Source organism: Carassius auratus, chromosome 11 (assembly GCF_003368295.1).
Source record: "Carassius auratus strain Wakin chromosome 11, ASM336829v1, whole genome shotgun sequence".
NCBI classification, from domain to species: domain Eukaryota; kingdom Metazoa; phylum Chordata; class Actinopteri; order Cypriniformes; family Cyprinidae; genus Carassius; species Carassius auratus.
The window spans coordinates 1,445,100-1,457,390 of NC_039253.1; the positions used below are offsets into that span (position 1 = coordinate 1,445,100).

The 12,291-nt window shown below is 34.4% G+C and overlaps 1 protein-coding gene across 4 annotated transcripts in view; it reads left to right on the top strand.

Moving 5' to 3' along the window:
* Positions 1–12,291, top strand: part of LOC113110709 (sarcolemmal membrane-associated protein-like) — a 51,649-nt gene that overhangs the window by 3,181 nt on the left and 36,177 nt on the right. For all 4 annotated transcript variants that reach the window (XM_026274853.1, XM_026274852.1, XM_026274855.1 and 1 more), the window contains exons 2-3: positions 9,355–9,502; positions 11,179–11,251. In XM_026274853.1, coding sequence (XP_026130638.1) covers positions 9,355–9,502; positions 11,179–11,251 — 221 coding nt within the window. The remainder of the gene's footprint in view (positions 1–9,354; positions 9,503–11,178; positions 11,252–12,291) is intronic.

The window sequence follows — 12,291 nt, forward strand, 5'->3', positions numbered from 1 at the left end:
TAATTGCGGCTATGGTTGCTAACTGCAGTCATGTAGATTAAGGTGTGGTGTTTGAATTAAGGGAGTGCTGCACGCTACAAAACCAGGTGAGGTGATTAACCCTTCAGAAACAACTCAAAGAAAAACTTTAATCTGGCAAATTAAAGAAGAATGATTATTTAACAGACCTTGATGTGCTAAATACAAATAAGAATGATGTTGTAAATATTTTGTAACCTCAAACCTTACTTAAACCTAGAGGCGGTATGAAGAAATTCTCATAACATGATGTCAGTTATTTTATATCACAGTCTTTGTATATATTAAAATATAGTTGTTTTTACTGAAAATTTGTCCCCTGGATTGTTTTATAAATTATTTAACTATGTGTTAATGTGTTTGATAATCTAGACTTCATCTTGTTTGATTTTTGATAATGCATTTTAGCTTACACCAGTCATAGACTGTTGGAATCAGTGTTTCTTGGTTCACTGAGATGCGGTCTTGTTTTGGTTATCTAGTTAAATTGCAGTTTCTACACTGAGAACTGTCATGTAATGAATACATTTCTGCACTTAAATGCACTTGTCAATCTCAAAATTTTGCATTATATCCTATTGTAAAAGGATGTCATTTCATCATCACTATTTCAGAAGTAGTTGATTATTAAATAATATTTGCTGGTACTTGGATCATCATCAAACATGTTTTTCTCCATTGCATTATAGGAAAAGTTCACCTAAAAAATTTAAATTTGCTGAAAATGTCCAACCCTCTGGCTGTTCAAGATGTAGATGACTTTGTTTCTTTATCAGAAAAAATTTGGAGAAATGTAGGATTTCATCACTTGCTTACCAATAGATCCTGTGCAGTGAATGGGTGCCGTCAGATTTAGAGTAACGCAAATCTCTAGAGAGATTTTAACTTCAAGCCATTGCTTTTGGCCAAAATAGTCCATAATCCAATTTTGCCTTGTAAAGGGATTGATTTGTGAATAATTCTCTCCTGATTCTGAAGACTGGTTTAGAAGTTAGAAACTTGAAAATGATGGATTGATTTCTTTCAAACGCAGCTTTTCACTTCACAAGCCGTTAATTGATGTCCCCAAATCTGATGAAGAAACAAACTCCTCTTAAACTTGGATTTTAGTCTACAGCAAATGTTAACTTTTAGTTAAACTTTTACTTTTCCTACTTAGTCTAAATTGCTTAGTTTTTATCAGCTGTTGCTTAAGATTGAAAATCTAATACCGTCTATTTCCCTCACGGGGATTGATTGTCCACGTAGGACAGTGCAGTAATGACCTGAAGAGAGTTTGCTCCTATTGGCACGGTTTCTGTCGGAAAGATGTGCCAAGATGAAGCTACCTAAACTGGGCCAGCCAATAGTTGGCATAATGTGCAATGGTGCCAATATCACCACCTGTCCACAGGCTTTGTGATGCTGTGTACTACAAATGCGGCATTGCTGAAATGGTGGCGAGTGCTACTGAATGCCTGAGAATGTCGCCTGCATTTATAGACATCAATCAAAGCCTCAAGGCTGCTAATAGAGTGTCTAGATGACTGCTCTCAGGCTGGAGACTGTTATTTCTTCTAATGGCTTTGGCAAAATGACACCCATGAGAATGAAGCCAAGATGCACTGTCCTGTCAGGCTCTGAGCTGTCAACTGTGCTCTAGTTAAACCAGTTTTTAATTAATGGGGTTCACTTCTCATTATGTTTTCCTTCAGGATTTGAGTTGGTGAATGCACAAGTTTGCTTTGATCTACTTGTATTGTTGCATTAAATTTGTAAGTTTGTAAGCTCTAGTGTTGCCCTATACTTCGGATACACTCTTAAGTAGAAATAAGAGTTGTTTGTGTCTTTCTTTGAGTTGACTTGAACATTGGACATTTACCTGAAGGAATAGTTTCACCTGAAAATGAAGATATGCTGACAATTCACTCACCCTAAGGTCATCCAAGTAGTAGATGAGTTTGTTTCTTCATCATATTTGAAGAAATGCAGCATTCCATCACATTCTCAAAAATGGATCCTCTGCACTGAATGGGTGCCGTCAGAATGAGAGTCCAAACAGCTGATTAAAAGCATCACAATAATCCACGAGTAATCCACATGACTTCAGTCCATCATTTAACATCTTGTGAAGTGAAAAGCTGCATGAAAGAAAAAAACAGGCCTGCTTTCATAGACATGGCTTAGATTAGGCCAGGATTAGGCCTTAGTTAAATTAGGACATTTAACCCTTTCACACGTGTCATTCTTGTCATGTGACGCAACTCATTCACAATAGATCTGTATGACACATGGATCGCTCATATTTAGTTTTTCCTGTTTTATTAAAAATATTCACAGACATGCTCACTATATTAGGAGATATCTCATATTCCGATTCTGAAATATGTACAAGTAAATCTATAAAGACTTTTATATCGACCGTGTTAATAATCTATACCGGGTGATGGGCGCCGGTACAGGTACAACGTGCAAATTCATCCTCTCCTCCCCGAAAAACGTTAAATAAAGTAGGTCTCCAGTAAACTGGGAGAAGAGCAGAATAAACTTTATAGTTACCTACGCAATCCGTTTATGATATTAATGAAGTCAGATTATATTTGTAAGGAGCATTATTGTGGTTTCGTTAGACATCAGCATGTATTTTACAAACTTGAATATGAAAAGCGCTCAGTGTTTCCGATCTAGCTTCACCCCAGCTAAAGCGCGTTAAAGGGTTAAGTAGCTTTTAAAATGTGCCTTAAAAAACCTTACTCATCTGCATCTTGATGCAAATTAATGGCACTGACATATCTTCAGATATCAAGTTGCTTTCAGTTAATACAGCTCGGAAATGCAAGTTAGTCTGGGACTAGGCTGTGAAACCAGGCACATTTTTAAACCATCACTTCTGGACAAAATACACTTTTTTCTTTTTTTTTTTTTTGTGGGGGTTCCTCCAGTAAAATTTCTGAATATCGCTTTATTGGGGACATTTCAATCCATGCATATGCAAAACAACAGTAGCCCAATTCTGCAGAAAACAGGGAACTTGGCAACACTGATCTGAAAGCACGTGTTGGTGATTTACTATTCACTACTACACAGGAGCGGCTTTACTGACGAGATGCACATGCAAGTCACATTACATTTTTTTGCACAGCCCTACTATTAATTTTATTGGTCCTAGTTATGTAAAATGTCATATTAAATACATTTTGCTTTTTGCTGCTTTTCCGTTTGTGCATCCGATATTTATTGTTCTGCAGTTTCTCAAGTCTCTTACATCTGTCATTAAATGATTTCTCTTCATGTGTCTGTGGGGCATCTGATCATCTGTAGCATTTTTAGCTGATGGCCATTGCAAATTAAGTGTGCACTCTGTTGTCGAGTCTTAAAATAGTATGATGCCATTTGCGCCCGGTTATTTTCAGTCTGTTGTTATTATAGACAGCATCAAGACAGGGACAACTGGCAAGCAGCTGACTTTAGCTACTGGAGCCCAGTGCCCCGCGGGGCGACCCACACCCTAGATCTCAAACAGCTGTACAACACTCTGTCTCTCTCCTTCTCTCTCCTTATCGGCAGAAAATACTGATATTATTGTAATCCATGTCTTGGAGTTGAAAGTGCACTGTCAGCATGTTCTTTATAGTGAACCAGCTTATTCAGTTATTTGTTTCATTTGCAGTCATACATGATGTAGTGTCCTGATTTGGCAATGCTTTCTAATAATTCATACCGCTTTCATAGAAATATCAAAACTCATTTGCAATTGTTTAATATTTGTAGACGCATACAATGCTGCAGACAACCAGTAACAAACCGTAGGACTCTATCTGGAAAAAGACTCTTGTGCAAGTGCTGTTATCTAATGAGATCTTGTCAGTGCAATTAATAATATTAACGGAGACGTCTTAATTGGATCATATGTTATCTATGTAAATCCATGCCGTCATAATCTCTTAAATGTGAAGTTTTCGACACCACACAAAGCTCTGACATATGTCTACAGTGCTATACTCATGAAACAGAGTCCATTTTATCCACCCTGTTAATTCAATGGAAAGCAGATAGGATGCTCGTACTACGTTTTATATTTCAAACACGTATCAAGCCATGTTTTAAGATACTACACTACATTTATTTTACAGGTCCTCATGTTTTCTTCCAAGCTACTAAAATCACTACATTCTTCATTTGGTTTCTAAGTAACTGTAAACACTCTCTCAATGGTCTCCTTATTTGTAGCTTTTAAATCAATCCCCTTTTTAAACTTGAGCTATTTCCAGGGCATATATCTGCCATGAGGATCGAACCCTTCTCACTGCACATCATGATTAACACGAGCTTTCATTGAAAACATTGAATGAGTGAATGGCTAGCACTTGTTTGATATTTTCCTGACTGTTCTGTGATGATAGCAGCTCCTTCTACCATTATATATCTAACCTCAAATAACTGAAGCATGAAATATGCTTGATGTTTGTAGATGAAGCTGCATGGTCATTCCTTCACAATTAGGCAGAAGGGCAATTACTGAAACCTTTACTCGCTTCGCTCTTCCCTCGTGAAATCCGCTGCAAACCCCCATCATCTAATCTGCTGAGACCATGACATCTTTCAAGAAACTGCTGCACTTAACTAATTCACAACCATCAACAAAGTATTTACTATCATGCCTTCTTATTAAAAATCCCTTTCTAATTCCCTTTTTTCTTCATCTCACCTCTGCTGGAGCTTTTTGTACTAATCTAGTTCATACTTTTGATTTGGCAAATTTTACTGAGATGCTGATTATTTTGTCAGCTTATGATGTTCGCTTCGGATAAATGTCTGCTAAATGATTAAATGTAAATATTATTCCAGTCCTCTGACAGATGTGATTTCTTTTATTTCTTATAATTCTCTACTCGTAGTTTAATGAATCTCTCCAGGTCTTTGCATTAGCTCTGGTGGAAAAAAAAGCTAGTGATTGAAGACTTTATTGGAATAAACTTTTTGGCCTTGGTTTTTATTAAGTTCTTAGAAGATTGATAGTATTTGAGAACGACAGACTCCAGGCTTTAGGAAACGCAAACATTGGCCAGAACTTCAGAAGTGAAGTTGATATTGATTACTGGGTTGTTTTTTGAAGTATGAGTGTATTTTGACTGAGTAAATATATTTGAGGCTTTTATATTTGTTTTTGCTGCAGTAATTAATTCAGGTTTGCTTAAATTTTACTTGCAAGGAGTTTGTTTACATGCATCACATTTCCAGCATGAATGAGAACATTTAAGCTTTCCAGGTTCGTATTGATTTGCCTGGTTCTTGAGGATTGAGGTTAAGGGTGCTTTATTGCCTGACTGATTAGTAACCAAGCTTAACGGGTTAGTGTCTTTGCTGTAGCTGAACTGCTTTACACAGCCTGCACCGATCGATGATAATTTCCTCAGCCAGGCCGTTTGTTTTCCTTCCTAGGATGGAGCTCTTTTCAGGTAGGAGTGATTTAGGTTTAGACTTGCTTTTGAAGCTTAAACTCTGCATTCCTTCAAGATCTCAGCGTTGGCTTTCAGAGCTGTTCTCATGAAATAAATCATGGGACATTTGGCTGATATGATTAAGGGAAGCCAACACAGACAGTATGATGTGAGCTTTTGCACTGTTTTGACCAAAAAGAAATAAAGTAATGGAGTTCACCGAATCTCCTTGTAATGAAAATGAACGTGCACCAGTTATTTTAGATTTTTAGTTTCATTTAAATTTTTATATTTCCTGTTTTTGCCTTAATTGTTTGTTTATTTTAATTGTCTTTATTTGTCAGTTTTTCTGTCTATTAGTTTTAATGTAGTTTGTTTTTTTTGTTTGTTTTAAAATGCCTTTGTAACTAACATAATACTAGTTTGAGTTTTATTTTAATATTTAATTGCAGTTAATGTTTATTTTGAAGTAATGAATTTATGATTTTAATTTTAGTTCATGGAGAGAGAAAAATACAGACATGAATAACCATTTAAAACAATTTGTATTGTATAATTATTTCTATTTGCTCTACCTTATGCTGAAATGTGGATATGAATATAGTTTATGATTGCAGTGTTTAGAGATTCAAGACTTTGATAGAATACCAAACCTATTGACTTGAGTGAAAACTTTAAAAAGTGGAAGGCTACTTTTTGGAAACATTAAGACATTTTAATTGAATTTGTTAAAATTGCATTCTTATTTAATTTTAATAAAGGAGCATTCGTATGAGCTGTCTTGTATTTGACATCTCTAAATCTCGAAAACGGTTATAACCATCCAACTAGAGTAGAAATGTCTTGCTTAAACCAATCTATCAGCAGAACTGAAGTTGATATTCCACCTCCTTCCTTCCCATGATTCCTTTTAATTATCAGTGTTGGAAGTGTTAATTGCACAATTCTGCTCTGCTCTTGTTTGCACAGGGTAATACTGCCTTTCTGTACAGCTTATATAAAACCTGCACTCAAAATAGTTCCAGTCTGCACATGGACTCAGTTAGGTAGAATATAAAAAGATTTCATATAGGAAGAATGATGACCTTCACGCTGATCTCAGGAATACTGGCACCAGTTTGAGACGTGCTGCAGAATAACTTCAAGTCAGATTTGTGTTAGAGGCAGAAGGCTGGTGGCAGTGTGTGCTTTGACGATGGGATGTGGGGGCGAATCGCTGACAGAAAAATCATCCCTCTCTCTTTCTCGCTCTCTCGTATTGTACTCCCTGTGTAGGAGCCACTTGACAGTCGCTGTGTCACACGCAGGTGCATTAGTGCAGTGTCCCAGGATATTTAATCAATATTTAACATGCCAGCTGTTTATAAAAGAAGGCATGCTGAAGTTCCTCCCTAAACTGCTACCATTTGACTTTATAATTATAGTTTAGGAATCACATTTCACATTACCATGCAAGGCTGAGAGAAAAAAATGAGAACTGTTATAATGTAGATTGAAGTTTGTCTGACAGTGTAGTTTTAAAGTGGTGTAAAAATTAAATGATAAAATACAAATTTCTTATTAAAGTACAGTTATTTTTGAATTGTTTAATATTTTTATGGAGTAAAAATAATAATATATTGTTATTAACGATGATAATATTGTGGCCTTTTTGCCTAAATGTTTATTACATTGCAGTTGAAACCATAATATATGATAAAGTACACTTTTTAAACAAATAATGCACCACTAATAATTAAATAAATAAACTACGTTTTCAAAATATTTTTTTTTAAAACAGTTTTTTTTAAATATAAAAAAGGCAATTCAAATGACTGTAAAATTGCATACTTTTGTTTTCTTGCATGTGACTGTTAACCAACATCAGAGAAGCCTGAACATGTGAAAATGTTTTTAAATTATTGACTTAAATCTCAATGTAAATATTTAATGCCAAAGGGGTTTCGCTATCAAAAACGTTTGTGAATACTTGCAGGAGTGCATGTCTTATTCATACCTATTTCTTTAAATGGTGCCTGTATTTTAATGTTTATTAAATAATTCTTAACATATCAGTAGATGTTGTTTGTTAATATCTGATTGAAGTATAAATGTTAATAGTTTTGTTGCAGTCATGTAGTGCTACCTATCGAGTTTCAATAATCTAATTTTTACTCAGTTCCTGCTTATGCATAAGTGACATTAACATTACAGACTTTTATAAAATGTATCAAATGTAAAACACAAAGAGATCTGCGACCACAGTAACCTCAGAATACAGTCCACACAGCCGTTAGCAAGAGGAAATAGGAGGGAATATGCTATGTCATTTGTGCTTCTCCATTCGTTCTCATTTGCTTGTACACTTACTAGTTCTGTGTTTTTTTTTAACTCACTTAGAAAAGTAGAAGGACTGTTTGTAGCAAACTGAATCAGACGCAGTTCTGCTTCTGCATGTGTTAACCTCCTCTTGCTTGACTTTGATAAAGATGTATTTCTGAATTAAACCAGCCTTATTCTTTATGCATTTGAGCTAATCTGTTTTCTCCAAATGAGCTGGTTGCTAATGCATCACAAATGTCATGCAGTCTTCATGCCAAAATACACGTAAGACAAACCCAGATATCACATTTCACTCCTGCTATGATGGAGGATGTGTTAGCGCTCCACTCCTGCTTGATCATATGGCCAATCAGTTGCACAGTGTAAATTAAAATGTCAGGTTTGTGGGTCTAATGAAGTCATAACCTTGATTCAGTTGCATTGAAGGAAACAGCATTCATCATGTGACTTAACCTGATGAACCTGTTAGCAGCGATGCCCACACGTGACGCATGATGTGGGATGTTGGCGGAAATAATGAATGTCACTCATACTGTAGTCGTGTTTGACAGTGAATCTATTCATCCAGCCGAGAGAAGGAAATTCAGCAGCATTCATTCTGAATGAAGGGAGTTCAACAGAGTACATGAAACAGTTACAATTGATGACAGCTCCAAAGCCAGTTCTCTGGCGCCCTTGATGGCTGTGTGTTATTAGGTGCGTAGCTCAGACTGATCAGGGATGTTGAGACACTTAAGGACAGTATTGGTTATCTTCACCAGTAACTTGTATGAGTAGAGGTTGCTTTCGATTGCCTTTCGGTTCAAGATAACATTGAATTAGTGATGTTTGATCACAATAGAAAGCTAATTCATATGTCAGATGGGTGCTGGTTTTATTTTAGCCTTATTTATTTACTATTATAGTATTTATTAATATTTTGTATATATTTTTTGTAAGTTTTAGTAATTTTACTTGTTCGTACTATAATTTAAAAAAAAAAATTTTAATACTTTGAAGCATAATTTTACATTTTGGTAATTTTAGCACTTTAACTTTTCAGTTAAAGACAATAGTTCTAATTGTATGTATTTTTAGTAATATTTTGAATGAGCAATTGTTTATATTGATATCTGTATAGGCAACATTTTTGAAGCTGCCTAAACAAACTTTTTTTTTTTTTTTTTTATGTAATATTTGTATTTTTTATATTGGCTTTATTTTAATTAAATAAAAAGAACAAAACTGAAATAAGTCAGTTTTACCAGTCTAGGTAAATTATAGGTTTTATGTTTCACTACTGCCTCTTTGAAACTATTTTTAATAGCTGTAGTAAACAATAACAAAACTGAGGTGTCTAGTTGCCAATCTAGTAAAATTATAGGTTTTCTCTACTGCATTTAGAATGTGTTATAACCTGTTTTGTAACAATGAAACTGCCGACCTCTATAAACTATAGTCTTATTGTTTCTCCTCTTTGTCAATGCAAGTTTATCTTGAGTGCTTCCTCCTTTTAACAATCGCTGTCTTTCATCTGTGACATTTGTTCTGCACTCTTCAGTGTAGTGCTGTATTTGACGCGTCGGTAATCTCTCCGTCTCCGCTCTCTTCTCAGTTCTATCTTCAGGACACCAAAAGCAGCAATGGCACCTTCATCAACAGCCAGCGTCTGAGCCGGGGGTCGGAGGAGAGCCCTCCCTGTGAGGTGCTCTCCGGTGACATCATTCAGTTTGGGGTGGATGTGACGGAGAACACCCGGAAAGGTGAGGAAAGCCTGTCAGTGTTGCCTGCAATAATGAAACATGATCTATCTTCTGTAATGCAGGTGTGGATATGTACATATAAATGTTCCTCTCTGGATATAAAACGACTGTATAATTATTATTTATTTATTTATTTTTTCGTTTTTTTTGTTGCACATATAATATTTACATATGTATTATTAAATCAAAAATTTTATTGAGTTTGAATTTTTTTTGTGGATTTTATGCACTAAAAAATATATAGATATTCATTTAATATATTGTTAAATGGTACAATATATTTTAGACATATAGTATGTATTAAATATAGTATATTTTACTTCTCCATAAATATAACAAACACACAATATATTGAATATTTTATATAAATATACTGTTTTTATGAATTAAATTATTTTAAAATTTAAATTATATTTAATATATATTAAATATATAAACATATAAAATATTAACCTGTTAAATGTCACCCCGTCCCGTATACGGGACACCTACGTTGACTATACTATATTACAACCAAATTTAATCTAATCTTGACAAACTATATATCGTTGGAAAGGTCTAAGACTCCCAAATATATATTATACCAATATTTTTTGTTAAAAATTATGTAGGAAAAGTAATAGATCAATTTATGACAAGAGTGCACCCTCAGAAATCTACATTACAAAAGGAGCTTTGACCTTTGTTTAAAAAAAAGACTTCCTCGTTGCCTTTTTCTCTATCACATTTTAGAAATCATCAGAAGTTATATATCACTTGAAAACATAAAATCTCAAAATTCATCCTTTAAAACCCATTTTAAAATCAGACATTGCATTACAATGTAAATGGCACATCAAAATCATGTTACAAAATGTTTTCAGTCATGAATTATTAAAATTTAGGTTTGTATCATGCACATTCAAGTCTATCTTCAAAAACTTGAGTGACAGTTAACAGGTTAAATATATTATAATAATTGTTTATAAATAAATATATATGTATATATATCAAATAGTGTCACTTGCTTAATGCCATGCTTGTAGATCGAATTAAACCATTTGTTAATATTTTTAGTGCTGATGACTTTTAATTTGGAACCCTGTTTTTTTGTTATTGTAATATATGACACTATTGCATGTTTACTTTGTGTGTGTGTGTGTGTTATGGTTCTAGAATCACGGTCACACACATGCAGCCGTTATATACTACACTTTTTAATGATGCTGTAATGCAGAGACTGCTTTAGAAACCCAAGAGCTCTGGCTGGTTGCTGCTCTGATGTGTCGTAACTCAAATACATGCAATGGGACGCTTGCACAATCAGATACAGATGCAAAGTAACTTACCCTTTAAAACGAATGCAAGCAAACATTACAGAACTAAAGAACACATGAACATGAAAACCAGTATTTTAACTGGTGAGGTATTGAAATTAGGTTCCAGTTTTCTTTGGAAACTGTCACGTTTGAGTAGTGTTCATTTGAGTCTTTCTGTTGTTTTGACACAAGTCAAAGAATTCATATCACTCTCTGGATATTTTTGATGACTTTGATCATATTAGTTCATTTTAATGAGCTGTTTTTGCTTGAGATAACCTGTAGCTTTGTTGAAATTCTTCTTGTAATGAAATAATGTTATTTTGTGTAACCACTGTTTGTCATACATCCGTATTTGATGTTTCTCTTGTTGTTTAGTCACTCATGGCTGTATAGTGTCGAGCATCAAGCTCTTCTTACCAGATGGCATGGAAGCTCGGCGCCGATCAGAGTAAGTCCTGTTTAAAGATTATTCACATTTTTCATGGTTTAATCTCAGAAAAAGCTTCTATTAAGGCTTTGCTCAACCTGCAGAGATATTCTTTAAGGTATTACAAGCTCGATCACTTATAAAACATGCACATGATGTGATAAAATCTCTGAGAGCTGAGGCGTACAGCTGCTGATTCCACTGATTCACTTGACCAGAACAACATTTGCCTGTGCTTGTTCAGAGGAAATGACATGTGGGCTGTTAGTTTGACAGTTAGTGGCCAAATGTTGTATGACGGAAATTAGTGGAGGAGCAGATCTTGGCTTTTATGCTGGTTTTTGTTTCGTGGTTGTATAATTTTCTTTATTTTGTTGATTATTTTCTCAGTTATTTAGCAAATGCACATATTTACACTTATTACCTCCCCACATGTTACAATGATGCACTGTTCTTTTTTTACCATGTAGGCAAAGCCTTTTGATTTTTCAGAATATTCAGAATGAAATCACACATATTAATTTACAGAAAACGTTTCTTAAATGCACATAAATGTCTGTCTAATGTTGTTTTACCTAGCTCAGCTTTTATTACCTAAATAATAAGCCTGTATTATTTTCTGTGGTTGTTGTGTGATACTCAAATTGTGTTTAACCCTTTGTTATTATAGCTTTAAATAAATTACAAAAAAATGTTTCAGTTAGTTTACCTTAAAGTACTAAAATTACTGAAACTGAAATATATAAAAGAAAATTTTAGATAGTCTAAAAAAAAATATAGAACCAAAAAAACGTACAACAAAAATGGCTAATATTTTAACAAAAAATTAAGGGCTGAATATAAAAATGAAATCTGATTAAAAATATTAACACAAACTAAATCTAAAATTGCATTGCTTTAACACACAGTGTTATTTTCAAATGTGATGGTAGTGATGGTTTTTAGTTTTTCATGGCCCAAAGGCCTCAATTACATTGTGTGATTCACTGTGCCCCGGGCAGTTATTGATTTTTGATTGGATTTTGGTGATGCTGCAGGAACAGCAGACTGTCTGAGACGAG